General features: G+C 40.1%; 1 protein-coding gene across 1 annotated transcript; it reads left to right on the forward strand.

The window, feature by feature from the left end:
• Positions 1-649: 649 nt before the first annotated feature.
• On the forward strand, positions 650-26,005 carry gpr179 (G protein-coupled receptor 179). The gene is made up of 12 exons (XM_067431587.1): positions 650-1,266; positions 1,337-2,600; positions 3,029-3,137; positions 5,605-5,701; positions 10,154-10,365; positions 10,575-10,643; positions 14,439-14,548; positions 15,001-15,239; positions 17,793-17,931; positions 18,012-18,114; positions 18,661-18,810; positions 21,139-26,005. Exons 2-12 carry the CDS (start codon positions 1,705-1,707, stop codon positions 24,547-24,549), a joined length of 5,535 nt encoding a protein of 1,844 aa, XP_067287688.1. The 5' UTR covers positions 650-1,266; positions 1,337-1,704; the 3' UTR covers positions 24,550-26,005.
• The last annotated feature ends 43 nt before the right edge of the window (positions 26,006-26,048 follow it).

Genomic DNA, 26,048 nt, shown 5'->3' on the forward strand with positions numbered 1-26,048 from the left:
ATCTCAATGCATTTTAATCTATGATATCATTAAAGCCGCAGCAATAAAAAAGCTTAGTTTTAGATGAAATGTATCATGTAATTTTTCCTAAAGTATTTTAATATCATACGTCTATAAATATTGTAAAATCACTACACACGATATGTATGCCACTTAAAGTCCTAGTGAGACAAAATACAGTTATTGTTTACATTCGCCCATTGTTCTGTGGTCAAGACTTCACATTCGAGCTGTATTTGTGAAATGCAATTACACTGATGGACCGAACGATGTCGCTATACACAAACAATTTACACGTGCCCCATAGAGCCCTTTAAACCTGCTATCTTCACAAAGAGTTTATGGGGTTTTATTACAGTTATGGGTTCACACAAATATCCAGAAGAAAATGTGTTTCAAAGTGCGTTATCTGAGAAATATTACACGCGTTGACAACATTCTCTCCAATTAAATGCACACAATACTGTAGCACATAACAGAGGACACAAAGACAAACATATCTATTCATAAAGAAACATTTCCACAGTTTATGTTTTGAGAACTGTGTGCATGTATATAGACATGTATGTGTAGGGGCATGCACACAGTCACAGCCTCTGCAGTCCTGGGTGGGGGGTGGGGGTGGGGCCCCACAGGAATGAGTGTTGAATCTCAGTACCCTGTTGCCATGGCACCAAAACAAGGATTTGCCTGCATTACCCAGTTTGACTGGATTTGTCTGAATCATCTCTCTCTCTCTCATACACGCATGCACATCTTTGACAGACGTTCATTCATGTAGTACACATGTGGAACATGTTTTCTTTCTGTCTTTTTTTCTCATTTCCCTGATTTATGTGCAAAACATTTGCAGTTCAAAACACAACTTGTTAATCAGAGATTAACATTTCAGTGCACTTCATCTGCCAAAACAGATGCAGACTTATAAACCGCTGCATGTACATATTCACAGATGCACAATGTTACACACACACACACATACACACAGTCACACACACGGTCCATAAAAGACCACTCATGACTGACCCAGCCGGGGAGTGTTGGGTTAATCCACAAAGCGGTGAGATTCTGATGCATACCCAACCGAGAGGATTACCCTCCCATCCTCTCATCCATCAGCCCATCCTCATGCACACACACACTCATCATAACAATCCAACATTAACAGATGTGCCTCTCTCAGCACTCACCACAACTGGGAGATTGGGAGAGGGACTGAGAAGAGATGGGAGAGGTTTACACAAGGACTGCAGAGCAAGTGAAGAGGTAAGCAGAGCGATAAACACATGCTATCGGTTTCTTGTTGATCTTTGTTTCTCATTACAGTTTCTTGCAGAGTTTAGAGTTCGTGGTCCCAGTAGCATCACATCCAAGAAGGACCTGACCGACTGATTGCAGGACGCGTAGAGCATAAATGTTGCCTCCTCCCTTGAGCTTCAGCTTTGAAAATGAGTAGTGCATGTCAGTTTGTGTATGAAAACACACTCATTTGACACAGTTGGCACCAAAGTGCGGTTGCACTCTAACTATCACCACTGACACCTGTGCAGCGTGTCAATCGGTTAACAAGAATAGGAGAGAAGAAGCAGAGCCGGGGAAAGAGAAGAAATGGAGGCCTGCGCTTTGAAAGCATCTTTCAGGATGTGAAAAGGCGCAAAGCTCTTTTCCTTCACGAAAACCATTGGAGGAGCAGTTGCTGCAAGGATGGGCCTGTGTGCTTGTGTGCTACCCTTATTGCTGCTACTCCCTAGCCTGCTTTCTGCTCAGCTCACCACTGTGTCTGAAGTTGAGGACATGTCCAGCTTGGAGTTCACCTCAACACCATGTCCTACGGACCCAAATACCATAGCAGGGAAGAGCTTGTCACCCAGCTCCCTACCCACCAGTCCGGCTCCTGTAAAAGTGAGCACGGCCGAGGACCGTTCTTCCGTGGAGAACTACCTCTACACTGGCGATTCGTCCTCCTTGGCCGCCTCCACCTGCACACGGACGTTCCAGCTGGCTGTCCAGCGGGGATCTGCGCCTAGAGCACTGCTCCCTCTCTTGCACCAAGCCATAGCGTCTCTGACCAACGCGGCCAATTTCCTCAACCTGATATTTCAAGCCAGTGAGCTGAGAGAAACGAGCGTACGAGAGGATATCGAGTGGTACCATGCACTGGTCCGGGCCATGCTCGAAGGGGACAGGCCAGGCCTGGTCAGACGAGCTTTTCTAACATTCGACGCAGACCCCACAATCCCACAGCCCCAATTGGTGCTCCGTGCCTCCAAAGGCACAACCCAGGACATTCTCCTACAGGACTTGACGTCTGTCTGGAGCAGCTTCCGTCCTCCTGCACCTGACCAAAGCTGGTTTGATTCCTTCAAGTCTAGCTCTCCACCCCTCCATGCCTTGTCTAAACGGGTGCTTCTAAATGACCTAAGCACCCTAGATACTCCCAAGTGGGCGCGTGGGGATAGTTATGTGATTAATAGCAGCGGGGTTCAGTGGGGCGAAGCCCCTTTCCTTGAATGTGTTGATGGTCGCTTTTTGCCAGGATGGTTACTCAGCCTTTCAATGCCATTTTACGGGTTGAAGCCAGACCTCAGCCCAGAGTTCAGGTCAGTGCACTTTCATCAACTTCTTTAAATAGTTTCTCATTTTTGTATGCTCAAATTTGATCTTTCAATCATCTCTCAGTGTCCATTCACTTGAAGGGATAGTCCCCCTAAAATTGATATTCTGTGGAATACAAAATAAGACATTTTGAAGAATGTTTCTGTTTTTGTCCATATGATGAAACTCAATAGGGTCTGAAATAGAACCCCACTGACTTCCATTGTGTGAACAATAAAAGACATTTTCCTAAATTTCTTCTTTTGTATTTCACATAATAAAATCTTTTGAGATTTGGAATGACATGATTATGGCAGAATACCCTTTTTTTTAGTTACCTATCCCATTAACTTCATTACAAGTCTCATTTCATTAAGGTTACTTTGTTGTCATAACCATATCTTTGTCGTTTCTCTGTGCCTTCTGGTGATAGGGGTGTGATCCGCATTGATGTTAATGTCCAGGGATTTGATTTGGATCAGTGTGCCAGTGGAGACATCTGGTTTGCAAACACTCACCAATGTAATCGTACCAGCATGGAGGTGAGTGTACACTGTCACTGACCAATACTTTCACATGCAATCTACTGCAAACACTTCACTGGGCTCAATGGCACTGTGCATGTCGTCAAGTCTCATTCACATTTTGGCAACACTTTGCAGTAAGGTTTAATTAATTAGGTAAAGGGATAGTTCACCCCAAATTAAAACTCTGTCATTATTTGCTTAACCTTATGTCATTCCAAACCTGTATGACTTACTTTCTTCTGGAGAACACAAAAGAAGATATTTTGAAGAATGATGCATTGTTTTCTATTAGTATTAAAATGTATATTAGTATACATAGATTAATAAAGATTGTTAGCTCATTAGCTAATGCATCAGCTAAACTTAATGAATAGAACCACATCGTAAAGTCTCACCACAATTTATTTTTTAATTTTTATTGAAACCAGGTTCTAAACACTATTTGGCCATTTAAAATGACTTTAAAGGTCATTACATTTGTGTTCAATGTCATACAAGAAGCTGCTACATTGTAGATTCAGAGATGCTGAGAATGATATATTATATGCTGTATGGGTGGATTTTTCTAACCAGGAACAAGCAGGGCCAGCACACATTCAGAGATCCACTCAAAACACTCAATAAATGTCAAGAGGACGTTTGGTGTGAAGTGATTTATTTTCGTGTCTCCTAGAGCATGTTTGATGCTCCACTGTAATGTAACTATTATGATAGCATTAGAATTTTGGTGAACACTTTATTTTAGAGTTCAGTTATTATCTATTAACTAATTGCTTATAAGGATGCTTATTACTATATTGGCGGTTTATTAGTATTTATAAAGCACATAATAATGCCTTATTCTTCATGACCGTATTCTACATCTCTTAATCCTACCCAAACTAAAATGCTACAAAACTACCTTACTAATTATTTATAAGCAGTAAATTAGGAGTTTATATATACATTTATTATATATATATATATATATATATATATATATATATATATATATATATATATATATATATATATATATATATATATATATATATATATATATATATATATATATATATATATATATATATATATGTAACCATACTAAAGTGTTACTAAATTGTATTATTAGCTATGCTCTCCTCTAATATTTGTTTCCTTTAAATTATGTCACAGGATCAGGTTTTGGATTTACATTCCTCACAAATTGGCATAATTTAGATTATATGTATACTTGGGCAATTACTTATTGGTAGTTCATAAAAAAAATATATATATATATATTTAAAAACTCTTCTGTCATAATGTCATTTGACACCTGTATGACTTACTTTTCTTTGTGGGACATAAATGTTTAAGGGTTTTTTGGTTCATACAGTGGACTGTTTCATTACCAACATTCTTCAAAATATTTTTGTAGAATTAAGTGTTTCACTTAAAGTTATACAGTTATAAAAGTTCAAAAGTTCAGATCTGGCATCTCAATAATATTTTAGGTTATTATTATAAAATGCATGTATATTAATACGTCACCTGCTTTACACATTGCGTTGCTGACTGTTATATACATTTCCCATTTCCTGTTCCCACTGTTTTCCATCATCATCCTCCCACTTTCATTCAGACCTTCTATTTAAAGATGTGAGCACTGGGTGCAGGATGATCTGAAGGATTAGGTTAGTAATCCTGTGATGCTCACATACCACATCCCACATCACACACCCCACCCCCAAACCATACCCACCCCACTCTCACCCCCTCCCAGAAGGCAGAGGCTCATACACCCCCCCTTCCACAAGACCCATACCCCCCCATCATCCTGACCTACCAGAACACAAGCTCACAGGTGTTGGCAGGTTAAGCAACGGCAGGATTTGGCACACTGAACGAATTTAATGAGAATTGAGTTGATCCGCCTATAAATGAGAAGCGCAACATATTAATAGAACAGTTTTGTCTCATGACGGTGCATTAAATGCATGAAACATTAGATTGGCATGATGCATGATATAGTCCAATGTATATTATAAAGGTTACATGCTGTTTAGTAAAGTGACAGACAAGAACCTGTGTTGGGTTTTCTGAAGAATTACTTGATCAGATCAGATCTAATAAAACAATACTAGACACTGAATAGAGATACATAAGAGCATCTACGTAATTACTATTAATATTTTATTTATTTTCAATATCATTGCTTCTCTTCAAGGGCACAATATCCTCTTATAATCAAGAATCTTTTTCTTAAGTGAACATAACATGAAAAAATGTATGTGAACAGTGCTGGATTTCCCTGTATAAAAAAGATAAAGCTCTGCCAATAGAGGTATTACCCCTCCATTTAGGATTTAGCTTAGATTAACTCAGAGTGAGTCTGATGTATGGGACTTTTACAGATAAACCGCTGAGGAGAGACTACACATGCAATTAATGCTTCCTTTCTAGGAGAAATTAGTTTGCTTACAGAAGGTAAAACATCTCTATTTCTTTCTCTTCCCCATAGTGTGAGCCCATCCCACAACAAGGCTTCCGGATGGGTCAGTACTGCTGCCGATGTAAAAAGGGCTACTACAGTCCAAATCCAGACATACGAAACAAATGTAAGAGGCTTAAAATAATCAAAAATCAGTCGCACAGAAGTCTACACAGTGGGTTTAGACTCATTTTATTAGATAATATACACACTGTATTGCCAAAAGTATTGGGACACCCCTAGCCTGATGTGGTCATACTCAATTCTAGTCAGAATATGAGTCTGAAACTGCTCCATTGGGCTGTGATTATGAGGCGTGTTTCAACCGAACCAGGAAAGACATCAATTGGATAGACCTACAACCAATCAGAGCAACGAAGCGACGCATTGTCAAATGTCAACATAGTTCAACTGCACTGTGTTGCCAAGTCCACGTTTTTTTCTGCGGGTTGTTTTCTATGTCCGCGGGTTGAAGCGACTATTATGTGATATATAGACCCATGAGTGCGAATTTTAGCAGGCAACCTTGCCAAAATAACACACATTTTACCCCCCAAACGCAATTTTCACCCGGAAGAGGCCCCGAGAAGCTATTGTTTAGGGCTAGTAGTTGGCGGGTTTTGTCGTAAAAACTTGGCAACCCTGTCTGCACATGCGCTGGAATAAACGATCTTAGCCGGTGTTGTAAAAAAATAAAATAATTTAATGATACACAGAGTACTTACCCAACATGATCATCATTTCAGAGAGAAATTGTGAAGGTGAATGCATATAGAAGCAAGCTCTCCGTTTAGGATTCGAAAAAATATAATCCAAGCCCCTTTGATGACGTGCATGATTACGTTACTGTTGATCATCTGTCCGTCATCTTCTAAAGCCCGCCCTGATGATTTCATTGGTCGGAACAGTTTCTGTTCGGGGATAATTACTCCTCTATGGATCGAGGCCAGACCGAACTGCCCGACCTAAAAAAATTGTGGGCGTGGCTAAGTTCGGCTGGCATCCAGGCTAGGACACCCCTCCAAATCAGTGAATTCAGGTGTTCCAATCACTTCCATGGCCACGATGTATAAAATCAAACACCTAGGCATGCAGACGCTTCTACAAACATTTGTGAAATAATGGGTCGCTCTCAGGAGCTCAGTGAATTCAAGTGTGGGACCGTGATAGGTTGCCAACTGTGAAATACATGAAATACGGTCAACTGTTGTTGGTTTTAACGCAAATGTGGAAGCAATTGGGAACAACAGCAACTTAGCCACAAAGTGGTAGGCCACGTAAAATCACAGAGTGGGGTCAGCGCATGCTGAGGTGAACAGTGCGCAGAAGTCGCCAACTTTTTGCAAAGTCAATAACTGCAGACCTCCAAACTTTGTGAGGCCTTCAGATTAGCTCAAGAACAGTACAATGAGAGCTTCATGGAATGGGATTCCATGGACGAGCAGCTGCATCCAAACCTTACATCACCAAGTGCAATGCAAAGCATCGGATGCAGTGGTGTAAATCACAACGCCACTGGACTCAGAGCAGTGGAGACATGTTCTCTAGAGTATTGAAACACACTTCGCTGTCTGGCAGTCCGATGGATGAGTCTGGGTTTTATGGTTACCGGGAAAATGGTACCTGCCTGACTGCATTGTGCCAAGTGTAAAGTGAAAGGAACTCTTAATGCTTCAGCATACCAATACATTTTGGACAATTTCATGCTCCCAACTTTTTGGGAACAGTTTGGGGATGGCCCCTTCTTGTTGTAGCATGACTGGCCACCAGTGCATAAAGCAAGCTCCATAAAGACATGGTTGAATGAGTTTGGTGTGGAGGAACTTGACTAGCCTGTACAGAGTCCTGACCTCAACCCGATAGAACACTTTTGGGATTAATTAGAGTGGACACTGCGAGCCAGGCCTTCTCGTCCAACATCAGTGCCTGACCTCACAAATGCACTTCTAGAAGAATGGTCAAAAATTCCCATAAACTTCCCTAAACCTTGTGGAAAGCCTTCCTAGAAGAGTTGAAGCTGTTATAGCTGCAAAGGGTGTGCCAACTCTATATTAAACCTTACAGATTAAGAATAGGATGTCATTAAAGTTCATGTGCATGTAAAAGCAGGCGTCCGAAAACTTTTGGCAATATAGTGTAGGGAACATGATGCCATATAAAAGTATCACAATCAATGACTGGTTAAGGGTCAAAGTTATAGCAGAAAGGCATTACAACATTAGCTTTGATGTATTTTTTTGTACATCCTTTTTTTCTATTATTTATTGGAGCAATTGAGCTATGCCTCTCTTTAGAAACAATAGGGCCTAAAACTAACTAAACATGGGTTTTCTTTCTGGTTAAGTTCACTTAAAGTGCCCCTATTATGGTATGGTAAAGGTTCCTCATTTTGTATTGGATGTCTCTTAAAACAGGTTTACATGCATCAAAGATCAAAAAATACTTTACAAACACATCGCCAAGGACGTCTTAAGCATGACGTTTCTCAGTTGTACTCTGTTCATTTTGAGGTACATTATGAAATGTTGCAACTACAACTCCTCACTATCAGGATTAATAAGTATATGTCCATCAACAAACTGATGTGTATATTTCTAATTTATTGCAGTGCAGATGCAGGAACTGTGTCAATAACAGTGCATATCCGGTGCATATATTTGAGGAGTCGTGGGTCAAGTTGTTGGAGGGCGGACAACGTACAACATAGGCGGGCATTATGCAAATGTATTTTCTATTGACGTAGAAGCATCACAAAGTAAGATTTAAATTACAGATGACTCAAATTACAGATGACTCAGTTCAGAGTTGATTCTTTTTCTTTCTCAACTTAACTTTGCAGAATGTTCACAATCACAAACAGCCATATTACACACTGCATGAAAATGAATATTTGAAAAAGCACAATAGGAGCACTTTAAGATGTAACAGTATGTTTATGAGGATACTTGCCAAGACGGGCATTTTGACACAATTTGGTTTGAATATGTCTGTTCAAGTTCAAGAAGACATGAAAGAAAGCTCAATTCAGTATTCGCAAGCTGTCTGATATGTGGATTTCTGGACATGCTTTGGATGTTTGCACTCAGAAAATGTAAGACATTTCATGTCTTCTTGCTCTTGAATATTTAAATTTGCAAGGCTTGAACTTTCATGACGATGCAGCACTGGCCTGTCAACTGTCCCGAGCGTCATTCATGTTCTCACAATATTGCATTTTTAGAATTCATAAAAATTGTACAGGCCAACTGGCGATTGACACTGTTTCACATACTCGTCTACACCATTTTTTTAACTGCATTTGGTGCTTGGTGAGTGTTCATTTTAGGCCCTTGATACACCCATTTAGACAGAGAGATCATGATTCTAGACCAAAGTGCAACTAGCACCAGTAATGTACTTTGTAATTTTGATAATTAAGCTGTATTATTATGATAGATGAAAGTATTAAAGGGTTAGATCACCCAAAAATGAAAATTCTCCCATTAATTACTCACCCTCATGTCGTTCCAATACCACAAGACCATTGTTCATCTTAATTTGAACACAAATTACGGTATATTTGATGAAATATGAGAGCTTTCGGACCCCTCCATGGACAGCAATTTAGTTACCACTTTCAAGGAAAAATAGTTTTTATTTTGTTTAAATAGTTAATGTGACTCAACCTTAACTTTATGAAGCGTTGAGAATACTCGAATACTTGCTGTTGACGCAGTGCAAACAGTGCAGCACTTCCAGAACGCTGGCTTACCATTGGCTGACGCTTCTCACGTGAGCACCACGACGCATGTGCATGAGTCGTTCTGCTGTAGAACTCGGAAGAGCTGTACTGCACTGTAAACATATATTGTTGGTTTAACTTAAAAAGTAAGTAACCTGGTTGCCTTAAAATTTTTAGTTCAGAGTTGATACAATGAAGGAAATTGGTTTAATAAATAGGAACTCAAAATATTACTGTCTATAAACCACATAATTTTTTTTGATAAATCATGAAAATAGCACAATGAGGCTGTGTCATCACAAATGAAACACACAATTACCCAATATGCTTACACATTTTTTAATAATATTTAAATAAAGGTTGTCAATTCCTATAAAATGTTCATTGTATTAACAAAGATTTTTAATTTCAATTAACTAAAAATGTTATGGCAACCAGGTAACTTTTTGTTTGTTTTTGTTTTGTTTATGTCAACAGCGTAAGAGTCTGACACAGACTAAAAAAATAGTCATTATTTTTGTTTGTATTTTGCGCACATTAAATATTCTCGTTGCTTCATAAAATTAAGGTTGAACTACTGGAGTCACATGGACGATTTTTAATAATGTCTTTATTACCTTTCTGGGCCTTGAAAGTGGTAGTTAAATTGCTGTCTATGAAGGGGTCAGAGAGCTCTTGGATTTCATCCAAATTATCTTAACTTGTGTTCCGAAGATGAACGAATGTCTTACAGGTTTGGAACGACACAAGAGTAATTAATGACATCATTTTTATTTTTATGTGAAATGACCCTTTAATTAAATTAATTTAAAATTGGTTTATTTAAAAAAAGAAAAAATATGATATATGGTGTTACAGGGAACAACCGTGTGAATAGTACCCAGGCTTGTTACCCAGAAGTCCCTGTGTGTTTGCCCTGTTGGCCCGGCTGTGCTGAGTGTGAGGACGGAGGCCCGTGTTGGGTGCAGGAAGACTGGCTCTTGAGAACGGGTGTCCTGGCTGTCCAGGGCCTGTTCATGATCCTTGTGCTTATTAGCATGCTGGTAGCATATCAGTGCAGAAGAACCAAGGTAAGATTTCAGCACCTAACTTATCATGACCAGTGGCCTATCCTATGATATATCCTACAATGCCATGTGTTATGATGAATCATTTCAAACAGTCAAAGAGGTCCCACATGTGCACAAACTTGATGCACACTTGACAGCTTCTGTAATTTCACCTCTGCTTCCCCTCTCCACTTCTCACCTCTTCTTCACGCCATCTTTCTGTCTCTCAGCGGATCCGATCATCAGGGCTTTTGCTGCTGGAGATGATCCTGTGTGGCTCTCTGTTGCTTTATTTTCCAGTGAGTGTGGGATTCAAATCTTCTTTACAGATTACTGCACTGCAGTTGAAATCATAATAGCTGGTACTTAGGACTCAGAAAATGATCAAGAAATTACACAATTTGTGACCCTGGACCACCAAACCATGAAGGGTAAACTTTTTGAAATTGAAATGTATACATCATCCGAAATCTGAATAAATAACCTCTCCAGTGAGTCGTTTGTGACAGGGCTGTATTTGGCAGAGAATATCTGGAATCTGAGGGTGCAAAATCACATATTACTACTAAATAATACATTTTTGATATATATATTCCATCCATCCAGCATCTTCCGGTTATCCAGGGCCAGGTCGCGGGGGCAACAATCTAAGCAGAGACGCTCAGACTTCCTTCTCCCTAGCCACTTCCTCCAGCTCCTACGGGGGAACCACAAGGCGTTCCCAGCCAGCCAGGAGACATAATCCCTCCAGCGTGCCCTGGGGCTTCCCTGGGGCTTCCTCCCGGTGGGATGTGCCCGAAACCCCTCCCTGGGAAGGCGTCTAGGAGGCATCCGAAATAGATGCCCGAGCCACCTCAGCTGGCTCCTCTCGATCTGGAGGAGCAACGGCTCTACTCTGAGCTCCTCCAGAGAGACCGAGCTTCTCACCCTATCTCTAAGGGAGCACCCAGCCACCCTGTGGAGAAAGCTCATTTCAGCCGCCTGTATCCGGGATCTTGTCCTTTCCGTCTTGACCCACAGCTCATGACCATAGGTGAGAGTAGGAATGTAGATTGACCATTAAATCGAGAGCTTCGCCCTAATGGCTCAGCTCCTTTTTCACCACAACAGATCAGTACATTGCCCGCATTACTGCAGATGATGCACCGATCCGTCTGTCAATCTCCCGTTCCATCCTTCCCTCACTCGTGAACAAGACCCCAAGATACTCCTCCACTTGAGGCAAGAACTCTCCACCAACCTGAAGTGAGCAAGCCACCCTTTTCCGACTTAGAACCATGGCCTCGGACTTGGAGGTGCTGATTCTCATCCCAGCCGCTTCACACTCTGCTGCAAACCGTCCCAGTGCACACTGAAGGTCCTGGTCTGAGGTTGCCAACACGACAACGTCATCTGCAAAGAGCAGTGACAAAATTGTGTGGTCCCCAAACCGGACACTCTCCGGCCCTTGGCTGCATCTAGAAATTCTGTCTATAAAAATTATGAACAGAACCAGTGACAAAGGGCAGCCCTGCCGGAGACCAACATGCACTGGGAACAAATTTGACTTACTGCCGGCAATGCGGACCAAGCTCCTGCTCCTCCGGTCGTAAAGGGACCGAACAGCCCTAAGCAGGGGGCCCCGAACCCCATACTCCCAGAGCATCCTCCACAGGGTGCCACGTGGAACACAGTCGAATGCCTTCTCCAAATCCACAAAACACATGTGGAATGGTTGGGTAAACTCCCATGTAGCTGGTTCAGTGTTCCATGACCGGGACGAAAACCACACTGTTTCTCCTGAATCCGAAGTTCCACTATCGGCCGAATTCTCCTCCCCCAGTACGCTGGCATAGACTTTCCCAGGGAGGCTGATATCAGCCTCCCTGGGAAAGTCTATGCCAGCGTACTGGGGGATATATATATATATATATAGGACTCACTTCAGGTCCAGAAGTCCGTTATCACCAGCATTGCTTTCTCTGATCAGGTCATTCCACTTTCCACTTCAGTCACCAATCTGGGGGTCAGAATGGAATCGCAGCTTACTTTTGAAGCTCACATCAAACACCTGTGTAAGGCCTCCTTCTTCCACCTCAGAAACATTGCCAAATTTCGCCCCATTCTAACACTGGCAGATGCGGAGAAGCTTGTCCACGCCTTTATCTCCTCCAGGCTGGACTACTGCAATGCGCTCCTTATCGGCATCTCTAGTAAAAATCTCCAGTGGCTGCAGTGTATTTAGAACAACGCTGCTAGGATCCTCATGAGGGTGCGCAAATACGACCATATCACCCCCATTCCAAAATCACACTGGCTTTCTGTGTCGTTCAGGATCGAGTACAAGATCTCTCTCCTTACGCACCAGTGCATCCATGGTGACGCACCCTTCTATCTCAAGGAACTCCTCACCACACAAACAGCCACTCGTACCCTCCACTCTGTTTCTCTGTATCGTCTTAAAACTCCCACAACCAGTCTCCGTACTATGGGAGATTGGGCCTTCGGCTCAGCAGCCCCCTGTCTGTGGAATGCTCTCCCTGACCACCTGCGGAACCCACAGACTGTAAATGCTTTTAAGCGTGGTCTTAAAACCCACCTTTTTAGCAGAGCTTTTAATTGATTTGTTACTTCTTAATTTTTCTGGTATTTATTTATTTATTTATTTATTTATTTATTTATTTATTTATTTATTTATTTATTTATTTAATTATTTAATTATTTATTGTTGTTGATAGTTTTTAATTCTGTAGCATGTTGAGATTTTGTTAAATATAAAGTGCATTATAAATAACATTTAAAAGAAAAAAAAATCGATAATTTTGACTTATCTATTGTATAATATACCACCATATTATTGGTTATTCCCACAAATTTACCCGTGCCAATTATGACTGGTTTTGTTGATCCAGGGTCACATTTAATATTACTAGTTACTAGTTTAATAGGTTAGAGTTACTGAACAATCAGCGTATTATAATTATTTCTGAAGGAATCACTAAAGACTGGAGTAATGATGCTAAAAATTCAGCTTTGCCATCACAGGAATAAATGAAAATTTAAAATACATTTTAAATTTCATAGAAAATGGTATGTTTTAATAGGAAACAGTTTTTTTTATTGTAATAATATTTTAAATATTTCTGTTTAACTGTATTTTTGATTAAACAAAAGTAGCCTTGGTGAGCAAAAAAGACTTCAAAGACTTCACTACCCCAAACTTTTGTAAAATATCACACATTTTGTTTATTCTTTTATCAGTTTTAAAAGGGGTGGTTCCTTGTTTTTTTCTAGGCTTGGTTGTGTTAATGGGGCACAGTATAACATGTCTTAATACTTCTTCTTTTTTAAACGCTGGATTTTTCTTATATTTTACCTTTATTCCACACCGCTGTCTCCAATGTCCTTTGAACGGCTCGTTTGCTTCCTGCTTCTATGAAGCCCATCCCTCCGAAAACTGCATTGGTCTTAACATGGAGATCCACTTTTGCGACACGACTAAAGCGTGATGTTGTGACGCTTCCCCTCATTTGTGCGTTCAAATCGGTTTAAATGCAGCGCTGCCTTCCCGGAATGCTATGCGGGCGCGTTGAAGTCGCTTGACGTCACCCATAGGAATAAAGTGGAGCGCGGCGCGACTGAAGTGTTGCACGGACAAGTGGATCTGCACCTTTAGATTGGTTAGATGGCCAAATTTGTGTCATGTATTTATATTGGATGAAGTGCCAAGTTGCCTGAAACGCCACGGCCCTTACCATTACGGGCAGAAGTCACATCTTAGGCAGTGTTTATGTTAATAGGGGTTTAGGATGTCACCAACCCAAGAATAAGCTTGTTGTAGTCCAAAGCAGCCATTTTTGTAGACAATAAACTTCCATAACTTTAAAAAGACAATTTCTCCTTTTGGATTGAACTTTCACCGCTGTAACTTTGCAGATACTGTTTATGCTCAAGCAGCAACATAAAACACTAACTAAAGCTAAAAAGTAAAACTGCATGCAACAACCCCTTTAATTATTAATATGCTTTGTAAAACAAGCATTTTTGCAACATCCACCAAGAATTTTAGTTTATTTCATGACTGGTCTTGACTTTACGGCTGTTTATGTTTTCAGGTCTTTATTCTATACTTCAAACCCAGCACTTTCCGGTGTATTCTACTCCGCTGGGTCCGTCTGCTCGGCTTCGCCATTGTTTACGGAACCGTGACGCTCAAGATGTACCGGTCTGTAGCACTTCAGTCCTGTCATCTGAGATTGATCAAACTCAACCCAATCTTCTAACCTGCACATCTGTCAGATGAGATGTTGTGTAATAAGATGCTATTCTCAAGGCATTTAAAGTTGTACTGAGTCATTTTTTAAATTTGTGTTTTTGCGGTACTGGTTTGTTGCAGAATTGTACCGATATATATTGATTGTTATGTATGTCCAATACCAATGTCGCTACATGTCGGCCTCCATGAGTTGACCCGCTTCTGGTAAAATAAAACTTTTATTAGGCTACAGACGAGTGCACATTATTTTAAATGCTTTGCAATTAGGGAAAAACAACTGAGTGCACCTTTAAGACTAAACTAGAAGTCTGTGATATGAGAAAGAACAAAACAAAACACCTTATAAAGGAACCTAATTAAACTTCCAAAATTAATCAGCCTATATGTGGGCACGTTTCCAGGGTTCTGAGGGTTTTCCTGTCGCGTACAGCCCAGAGAGTGCCATACATCACTACCACGGGTGTGCTGAGGATGCTGGGAGTCATAGTGCTAACTGTCAGCTGGTTCCTGTGTGCATGGACAGTGGGCGTCCTGCAGAATCGAGATCGAAATGTCCCATTGCTGATCATTTCCACCACCTCAGAAGGAGAAGGCTTCAACGTGTGCGACCTGGACCGCTGGGACTACATGATGGCTGTGGGCAAGTGATGTCATTTCTGACTGGTGGCAGTAGTCCATCGGTTTTCTTGGGTGTCTGGCAGAGAGATTAATTGAAATTGGGGCACATTAGTAGATCAGACAAATGAAAGGATGAATGGTCCTGGATAATTTAATGTTCTTTGAAGCATTTAGTTGATGATTTGAACACAGTACCACTGTCATTGGATATGATTCGGCATTAACCACTATCTACCATACTAATAAAATACCACAAAAAATTACAATAATGTTACTGCTAAAATGTCATAAATTAGACTAAGTAAATGAAGGACTGAACTGAAACGACACCATTAGATAAAATAGATTTATACTTTCATTCCGGCACATTCAGACAGCTCACACAAAATGAAGCTTGCATTTATTATGGTGCTACACTATATAGGTTGTAGCCTATAATACTTAGTAACACTGTACATTTTTCTTTAAATACATATCCTTCTTCTATTGAGCTTTAAGATGCTCACTTTTTAGTCTGGACTTGTTCAAAAATATATAAAAATGCAATTCATGGAACAAAACATGTCTTCCATGATTAACGTTTTCAATAAGTTGAAGTCATTTTGATTTTCATAGGGTTCAAAATTATACTTTGTTACTGTGTAACTGTCTGAAGATTGTAATTTAACATTTTTAGGAAAAAACTTACGTTGGTTGGCATGTACTATTGTATACTGTAACGTGACATAAACACTAAAAGTAAATTCTATCAGAGAGAACGTCTATAAACATTTAAAACTGTGCCACTCATTTTTTAAAGAAAACATTAAATATTACATATTTTTACCTTAAAAAAGTAACAAAAATGGAAAAGACCAAATGGATTAAAGGTGCCCTAGAATAAAAAATTGAATGAACTTTGCCATAGTGGAATATAAAAGTTCAGTACATGGGCATCACATACTGTGAGTCTCAAACACCATTGCCTCCTCCTTCTTATGCAAATCTCGTGAATCAAAAACACCACGGAAAAATAATTAATTCTCAACACAAGGCCAACCGAGACACAAGCGTTGGGGATCATTTATATGCACGCCCCTAACATTTGCATCTGTTCAAACATGTTCATTGTCAGGCGGAAACGAATCATCAGTTCAGCCGATGAACAAGCGACACTCGAAGATAGCAAAAACGGCATCTCTATTGGACACAAATGTCCTGTTCAGGCTGTGCAGGAGACGTGAGGACTTTTAATATGTCAACAGTCATGGTTGAAGTTTATTATAATCGGATACCACAACAATTTAATTCAAAATCGTTCGTTTGTTCGGCCCATTTCAAGCAAGCTTCGCTCAGCGTCTTAAACTGAAGAAAGGGGCAACTATATTCCTGCAAGCAGTAAGTAGTGATTTATCCACTTATTGACTAGCTGTTTAAACAATTTCTGATTAAATTGAAGGTTTCTTAGGGAGACCGCATTGTCTAGATAACACAAGATGCTAGTACAGTAACAACAGGAAACTCCAAGTACCATACAAAACTAAATAGTGTGTCTAATGAAAAAGGTTAATATTATTTTGTATTACAAAATACAACCGTAGATACGTTGCTTACATCGTTCACTCGATCCTTCTAGCAAACGTCACCTTTTCCACCATATAAGTAAAAACGACAGTCATTTGACTGACTATTCATTTAGTAAAAATATAAGTTATATATTTATATTTTTTTTAAACTGAAATAGGCTATGACGTTTTTGCATGCTTGTATTAAGAGTATATCACAGTCACTGCGTAGCCTACATTGTGACTAACGTTATATAAACATGCAATGTTTTTGACGAAAAAAGACAAGTCTAAAATGTAGACTGAATGACACTTTAAGCAGAACATCTCAAATGGAGATTGCTGAAATGCTGCTTACTCGTTTATTGGTGTTTTCGGATCATCCGTGCGCGAGAGAGAAAGAGAGACACTGCATACTATACGTGTTCTTTTCACAGAAAAGCTCTGTTTGGGGGATTTAAATGACTGAAATCTGGCAACCGCAAGCACTCTTTCACGTGCGTGGATGATCTGAAAACACCACAAAAAAAATTAGGCTGCATTTTATCAATCTTCATTTGAGATGTTCTGCTTAAAGTTTCATTTAGTCGGTCTGTGTTCTGTTAGGATGGTCAGGACTCACGAGCCGGTTCACTGAACCACTGAACTGCTGAAATAAGCCAATCAGAGCAGAGCTCAACATTAACATTCATGACTCTTCCAAATAAAACAAAAACAGAGCATTACATCCTCGGGACACTTTATATGGTTGTAAATGGACCTGTAAAACTGTATCTGGACAGTTTTAGCCCTTAAATAAGCCACATACACTCTATGTAGATATCAGTGAATAATTTAACATATTGTTTCAACTCTTTCTAGGGCACCTTTAAGAATAATTTAAAAAAAACTACAAATGAAAAATTTATATTGTCCTTGCACCTTTTTTCCTCATAAAAAGTACAAAACATTTCCCGTCCTTATTGCTGCTGTGTACATATGTGACAAATAAAACCTTTGAAGTTAAAAAAATAGTTGTCTTTCTCTCTCAGCGGAGCTGTTGTTTCTGTGCTGGGGCAGTTTCCTGAGCAGTGCAGTGAAGACCGTACCTTCAGCATTTCACGAACCACGTTACATGAGCATCGCTATCCACAATGAGCTACTGCTATCCTCCGTGTTTCACCTTTTCAGGTGGGGGAATAAAGTTGTTTTGATTTAACGCTTATAATAAGAGTTTGTTCTATTGACTTCTTTGTTCTTGTTACTTTCAGATTTGCCAGACCATCGATTCATCCTGACTGGATGCTCTTGCTGTTCTTTGCTCACACGCATGTCACAATTACTGTTACACTCGGCCTGCTTTTTGTACCTAAGGTACTGTTGAAAGTAGCCATGTTTCAATATGCAATATTATTTTAATCTATTCATTAATAATTTAAAATGACATCCTATTGCAGTAAATCACAGTTGCATAAAGTTGGCAGTATAAACACATAAAATACCTTGTGCATCCCAATTCACATAAAATCCTAAATATTATGCCAGATTAGAATAAAATGTTAGTATATTGAAAATAGTAAGCCATTTGAGCTTGCATGATCAATTCCCTGGTGAATTTTTGAAGTGTGCATCTATGCATGCTTACTGGCTAATATCGTTTATGACAGTTTACTTTAAAAAATTTAAATAGCAAGGAACACAAATAACCTTTTGTGATGTGGTAGTATGCCCTAAAGCAATACACTTTTATTACACACTCTAAAGTATGTAAATTTCCAGCAAAGTACATCCTTTTAATACATAGCATAAGCATGCAAACTAAAATCTATTCATTAAATACTGTCTGATAAACTTTGTATGAAACACATTTCTGTTATGTAGCTTATCTCAAGTACAAATCAGCATTGGTGTTTGTTGCAGTTTCTTCACATGTCACGGCCAGGCCGAGAGGAAATAGCCGCAGAGGTATATGAGGATGAGGAGGAATTGCGCCGCTCATGTTCTTACCTCAACAGTAGTTTCACCTCTAACTGTTGGAGTGACCACAGCCTGGACCCTGATGACATTCGGGTAAAACCCCTTGCCCTGCTGCAGCCCTACTGACACACGCATGCTCACACTTTCATTTTAAGAAAAGCACACACGCTAACACTTTTTTTTGTGTGACAATGTCTACTTATAAATTATTTAAAAAACATACATTTGACTTTTTCAATAAAGTAAATTGCTAAACAATGTTACACAAAAAGCCCAACGTATACTTCAGCCGTGTTGTGCGACAGTCCGTGCACTGTCTGAGTAACATAATTTTTGCATGTTCCAGGTGAATGTTGAGACAGAGTCCACTAGGTGGCAACATGCACAACTGTGATATACTGTGCAGTAGTAAAAGAAAGGTACAGAAAGAGCAATACAAAACAATGTTTTTGTTTTGATTGTCCTGCAAATAACACAACTCAGTGCTGCCCTCTTATGTCTGGTAAGGACACATTTTGCACATTTCTTGGACTAGGACAGGGTATCAATTGTACTGCGCATGTGTGTCAAACTTGTCCATCTGCGGTTGAGTATACTTTAGGGGTTTTTGCAATGGAGGAACCTTATCCTAAGCCATGTTTCCACCGCAGGAACTTTCTCCAGGATCTAGGGACTTGAGGGTGGTACTCTGAGTGTTTGACCGCAGGAACCGGGGTCTGAATGAAGTTCCGGGTAAAAATTTTCTCCTCCAAACGTCCCTGCTTGCGATGTAGTACTTTTTCAAAGTTCAGGAACTTTCGGGGGTGGGACTTAGACGCTGAACATGGTGATTGGTTGAGTTCACGCAGCATTTTATTTCAACCTAAAAGTCTGTTGTGGTGCATGTAAGTAAGAGTTGTTTGCTATTCAAATCAAAAATGAAGTTTAAACATGACAGAAGGACCAGCGAGGAGGTTCAGGCTTTATTACGTTTAGTCACAGGAAACGCAGACAGCAAGCGGTCTGGGGGAAAAAAAAGTTCCTGGAACAAATTGTTCCGGGTAATTTAGGTGGAAAAGGGGCTATAGGTCCTAGAGCTATTGACTAAGTTCCCGGATTTTGGGATGTTTTCATCACAGGATCTAGGAACGATTTTAGTTCTAGGAACTCCTTTTGGGGGGAACTAATTTAGCTTCTACTTCAGAGTAGGGTTTAATACTGCTTTTCGACAAGGTTGGATGCTGGAATATCCCAAATCAAATGTCCCACTTCAGACCTCAGTGAGTTCCAGGCAATCAAAGGTCATGGTCAAGTTGACCACATGATGTTGCAACCACACAATGAGAGCCTATTGTGTTTTTGTGTCCACTGGCAAAAACAGAATAAAAACAACGTAACATTTTTTAGAAAGCAGCAGACGATAAAAAAAATTATTAAGACATATTACATAAACTTAATGTCTAATGTTTGTTTTTACGTCTACGGTCAATGGAAGCAGGACTTGCCAACATCTTGAAAGTGATGTCCAATGACATGTCTTGCTGAGGTTGGGGTTGATCGATGTATCCCGAGTTCACATGGTGAACATCTGACTTTGAACAATCCAAATTCCAATCTGTCTGGAACCTAGAATAACCCAGCACAATAGGAATCACCAGTGACGTAAGTGTACGCTGATTGGCCAAATGCATGCGAAACATCAGTACCCGGCATTTAAAAAGAAGAAGCAGTATACACACAGATTATAACCTATCAGCACTGTCAAAATAAAGGTCCACCATGCTGTCAAAATAAAAGTCACAACAACAAATACATCCTTTCAGAGTTCCTATACTGCCGGTGCGAATGCAACCAGGAAAATGGCCCTAGGGGAACTTTTAGTTCTCGGGGAAACATCCCTAGTGGTTAGTTCCTATAACAGTGTTCCTAGAACTACCCGGTGAGGAGACCCCTTTGAAAGCTATGCTGACAGGACACTGCACGAGACGGAGCAGAATGCAGAAAATGAAGTATACCCAGGACTTAAATAAACACAACCAAAATCTCATAAATGACAAGATAAATAAACCTTGTTGTCTGTTATGCATGTATTTCTGATATTTAAAAATTAAAATTTAGCTTTTTGCCATTATTTCATGAGTGGAAGGGCCGAGAGAGGGGAAAATGGGACTGGGACAGACTTAAGGGTTCCCATGAGCCAACATGCCCTGAGAATCTCTATTATTAAAAAAAATAACCTTACACAAAATATCAGCATTATTACCTATGTTAGTCTCCTCCTCATCCCCTTTGCCTTTACTTGCCCTTTTTTGATATATTACCCTGTTACTTGGTGCCTTTTGAACATCATGTTTTGTACAGTACATACATCACAAAAACCGTCCTATTGTATTGCTCCCAATGACTTTCCTCAACTGAAACCCTTTTTCTCCTCTGCACCAGGATGAGTTGAAGAAACTGTATTCTCAGTTGGAAGTCCACAAGACCAAGAGGATGGCAAACAGCAATCCCCACCTTCCGAAGAAGCGCAGCTCTCGCCTTAGTATTGGGCGATCCCTTATAAAACGGATCACTGAGATCCCAGAAAGTTTAAGCAGGCAATGCAGCCGTGAAGACAAGGATGTCAGTGCTGCAATAGGAACTATAACCCGATCTGGATCTTATTACAAATGTCATCAAACCCCAAGCATTAACACTATGAACGAAACTTTAATGCAGCCATCTCCAAAACTGCGAAAGTCTCATAGTGCCTATGATTGTACTCCAGAAAGAGAAGTCTCCCTATTAAACTGCTCCATAAAGAGCACAACAGACAAGAGGGCTTCACAGCATTCTGATGCAGGATCCATCAATACAACATTGCTCGTCTGCAAGTCTGCAAGTGCCCAGAATCTATCGTTAGACACAAACCTTCTGCTTCCCGAGCCTACCAGGTTTCAAAAGTCACTTAGTGTTATAGAACGAAATGACCATCGCTCTGTGACTCATTGTAGAAGCATTGAAAATGTGTCCCTTCCTGGCAAAGGTACCCCAGCAGAAAAGCGCCAGTTAACTGTGGATGTCGACATAAAGAAGCAGACTTCAAGTGCTTTGCTCTCAGAGTCATTTGACAAGGCAGAGGTCTGCCCGTGGGAGGTTCCAGAGGAGCAGCCTGCAAACAAGAGTCAAAAACATGTCACATATTCCATCAATCAAGAAGAACCCAAATCACCTGGTGCTGCCTCGTCACCAACGCTATTATATGTTTGTCCTTGGGAATACTTACCACCTCCTGCTCCTCCTGCAACTGAAACTGGCAATGGCATTCAGTCAGATGTTGATTCCACAAAACCCAAGCCTTCAATCTCATGCAGTGCTCCAGGGTCGCCTCTTACGGTCTCTGGGAAGCCAAAGGATTTTCGAGTTTTCTCTTTCCGCTCTGCTACTCAAAATCTCCTTACAGCTAAAAGCATTGGAGAAGTTGGAAGAAGTTTGAGCAGAGAGAAAAGCCTACAAGAAAGTAATGTCAAGGAGGGAACACTACAAAAATCCATGTCCACATCCATGAGATTGTACCCAGGCAGTACAGCTTCAGACAAACGTACCCCGCAGACACACAGACGGGCTATGACTACCATAGGTATAAAACCTTCCCTTGTGAAGCAAACAGCAATACGGCAGCCATCTACAGAGTCTCCTGAAAAGAGCCCCAAACATACTGCCCCAATTCACATCTGTCCATGGGAGTCAGAGGAGGTTATCTTAGAGGTCAAGAAGCAGAATGTGAATGACAGTGTATTACAAAGACAATGCAGTGACAAGCAAGTACTCTCTATGACAGTAAGCAATGTTGGCATCAAATCCCCTGAATTCCAACTAAATTCTTTATTGTCTGTTCCTAATACAGAAGTGTGTCCATGGGATGTCCCAAAACCTTTTCATCAAACCAGCATTTCTGAAGTCTGTCCTTGGGAAGTTGTGGAAGTAGAGCAACTGCAAATCAAGAGTACACCTACTGATGTCTGTCCTTGGGAAACAAACTGTGACCCATCAAGGATCACCTTAGACAATATATGTAATACTACTGTTGAAATGTCTGGAGACACCCAGAAGCAGGTAAATGTGAAACCTGAAACATGCCATTCTTATGTAATAGACACAAATAATTCTCAGGTTAGACAGGGATCCATCAAAACTCCTAGTGACGCAATAAAACCTGGTGAAAGGGGAATTTATGTTAATGCTGGACCAAGTCCAGTACACCAAGAACCAGCTCAGAGAGATGCATGTTCTGTGGAAACAAGTGAAACACTGAAACAAGAAAGTGATTTTCCTGAACCACCCCCACCTGTAATTGAAATATGTCCTTGGGAGTCATTGCAGAATACAGAAGACACTACTAGACACTCTTTAAAAGAGACAGTGACTGAGAAAGCAACTGTCTGTCCATGGGAAGTAGAGGATTCTGAGAAGTTAAAAGAGAGGGTAGGTGCTGCGAAAAAGGAGTCAGTGAAAGTAGATCAAGAGCAAGACATTGTTCATGTAATTGTGTGTCCATGGGAAACAAGTGAGTCTGTGAAGTCCATACAGAAAGAAGAAAATGTTTGTGGAGATGCCTGTACATGGGAAACAGAAGAGCCAGTCAATACTTTGCAGAAACAAGAAAGTGTCCATAGAGATGTTTGTCAATGGGAGACAGCAGAGACCACAAAGATCTTGCAGAAACAAGAAAGTGTCCATGCAGAAGTTTGTCCATGGGAGACAGGAGAGTCCGCAAAGATCTTACAGAAACAAAATAGTGTTCTTGCAGAAGTTTGTCCATGGGCGACAGGAGAGCCTGCAAAGATCTTACAGAAACAAGATAGTGTTCTTGCAGAAGTTTGTCCATGGGAGACAGGAGAGCCTGCAAAGATCTTACAGAAACAAACTAGTGTTCTTGCAGAAGTCTGTCCATGGGAGACAGGAGAGCCTGCAAAGATCTTACAGAAACAAGATAGTGTTCTTGCAGAAGTTTGTCCATGGGAGACAGGAGAGCCTGCAAAGATATTACAGAAACAAAATAGTGTTCTTGCAGAAGTCTGTCCATGGGAGACAGGAGAGCCTGCAAAGAACTTGCAGAAACAAGAAAGTGTCCATGCTGATTTTTGTCCACGGGAGACAGGAGAGCCTGCAAAGATCTTGCAGAAACAAGACAGTGTTCTTGCAGAAGTCTGTCCATGGGAGACAGGAGAGCCTGCAAAGATCTTGCAGAAACAAGAAAGTGTCCATGCAGATGTTTGTCCATGGGAGACGGGAAAGCCTGCAAAGATCTTGCAGAAGCAAGACAGTGTTCTTGCAGAAGTCTGTCCATGGGAGACAGGAGAGCCTGCAAAGCTCTTACAGAAACAAGACAGTTTTCTTGCAGATGTATATCCATGGCAGACAGGAGAGTCAGTGAGAACCTTGCAAAAGCAAGAAAGTGTGTATTCAGATGTCTGTCCATGGGAGGAAAAAGCAACACCCAAACAATCTGTGCCACAAGACTGCACTCATGCTGTCCCATCAAAAAGTCAAGACAGTGCTCAAGAATCTGTCTCACCCTGGGAAAATGACATGGGAACAGCAGCAACAACAGAAAGCAGCAAAAGTCAAACTGCCCCAGAAATATACCCTTCAGACACAAGCACACAGGCCACAGAGGAGACACACAGGCTTAATCCTCCTCTGGCTCGGCGTGACGCAATGTGCCCTTGGGAAATGGAAGGGGGCAGACAAGAATCTATACAAGTGCATGATCATTTAGATGTCTTCACTTGGGAGGAGACAATACCAGAGGAAGATGACGATGATGCAGAAACTGCTGCAGAGGCCTTCATCTTTCCTTCAGACTTGTGACCCATAAGGGCAGTATCATTGTGCTTTATATACCTTGAAAGACTCAATACAAAATGGAACACTGGTCACACATTTCAGCTTAATGCAGAATGTCCGTCCACTGCCATCAGCACATTTCACTGACTGTTATTTAAGAACGGTAAACTTCTCCCTCCTCAGCTTAATAAATTGACGATTAACTGATAGAGACAGACTGCTCACCTGTGCACATTCCATTAGCCTTACATTTAAAACCCTGTTTAATTTGGTATTGTTTTGTGTGTATTTGTGTTTGTATGGCTATGTAGATTATATTGTCAGTAAAACCTGTAATCACCAACATACCTTGGGTGGAACATTTACAATGTTTAATTTCACACATTTTCAGTCAAAAAACTAATATTATCAAGCAAGTAAGTGAAGAGATGAGCTGTTATGGATAGTGTTTATATTTACATCCATGATGCTACTGTTCATCACTGAATATTTTAAACAGATCTTTAATCTCTGCTCTACTCAAATGGTTTACACAAACAAACAAGTTACTTCAAATTCTACCACCCACAAATTATTCATTTAAAAAAAGGTAACACTTTACATTACTGTATTGGCTACTACATATCCATATAACACACTTAAAGGTGTTGTAATTGTGTGATTTATTTAAGGCGTTTCACTAATTTCAACCATACACTTTCTCCTCCAAAACTCCACCCTCCAAAACAGTCAGTCAACTAAATATTAGCAAACTTTAATGTGCAGAGATGCAAAGGCAAACAAGGTTTATGATTGTGGGAACAAAAGGCATTTTTTTTTTTGCCATTTACAGACTCTAATTACAAATAATTTCACAAAACATTTAAATATTAATCCCATGAGGTTCATGACTCAATATTTAATTGTATGCTATGAGAAATCACAGTAAAATGGACAGTAATGTAAAGTGTGACCATGTTTATGTTCTATGGCAAATAACTCTCGATCTGTAAGAAAATGATTAAATTTGATTTGTGTTAACATTAAGTACATATTCTTATTGTTGTTTTGTAGATTGTAATTTTAAGTCCCTTGTGTGAGCATGTGAAACTAAATAAGGGTTTACAAAAATCTTTGTCTATGTGTTTAATTCAACCTGTTTACATGCTGCTTTCTTCTTAAAATAACTAGAGATTAGCACAGGTAATGCCCATTAGAATGCATTTATAATTCCTACCAGAGGTAGAGTTAGTTATTTTTAATTATTCTGTGATTTTGAATGTACTTGCAATGTTAGCTTTTCAAACCAGGAACACAAAGACTGCGCTTTTGTATGAAGTATGATTTTTTTGTAAGAACCAACAGTCAATTTTCAACAGTAGCCAAATTAAGTTTCCACTATCTTCTGTCAATGTAAAAAATGGAACATTTTATTTTTGTATTCTTGAAACTCTGTCAATTAAGCATTCTGAAATAAACTTTTCAACTTCAAGGATTTTCATCCAGTTCCATGTGTAATGAATAAACTACATGTTGATCACTGT

This window comes from Pseudorasbora parva, chromosome 22, assembly GCF_024679245.1.
Source record: "Pseudorasbora parva isolate DD20220531a chromosome 22, ASM2467924v1, whole genome shotgun sequence".
NCBI classification, from domain to species: Eukaryota; Metazoa; Chordata; class Actinopteri; order Cypriniformes; family Gobionidae; genus Pseudorasbora; species Pseudorasbora parva.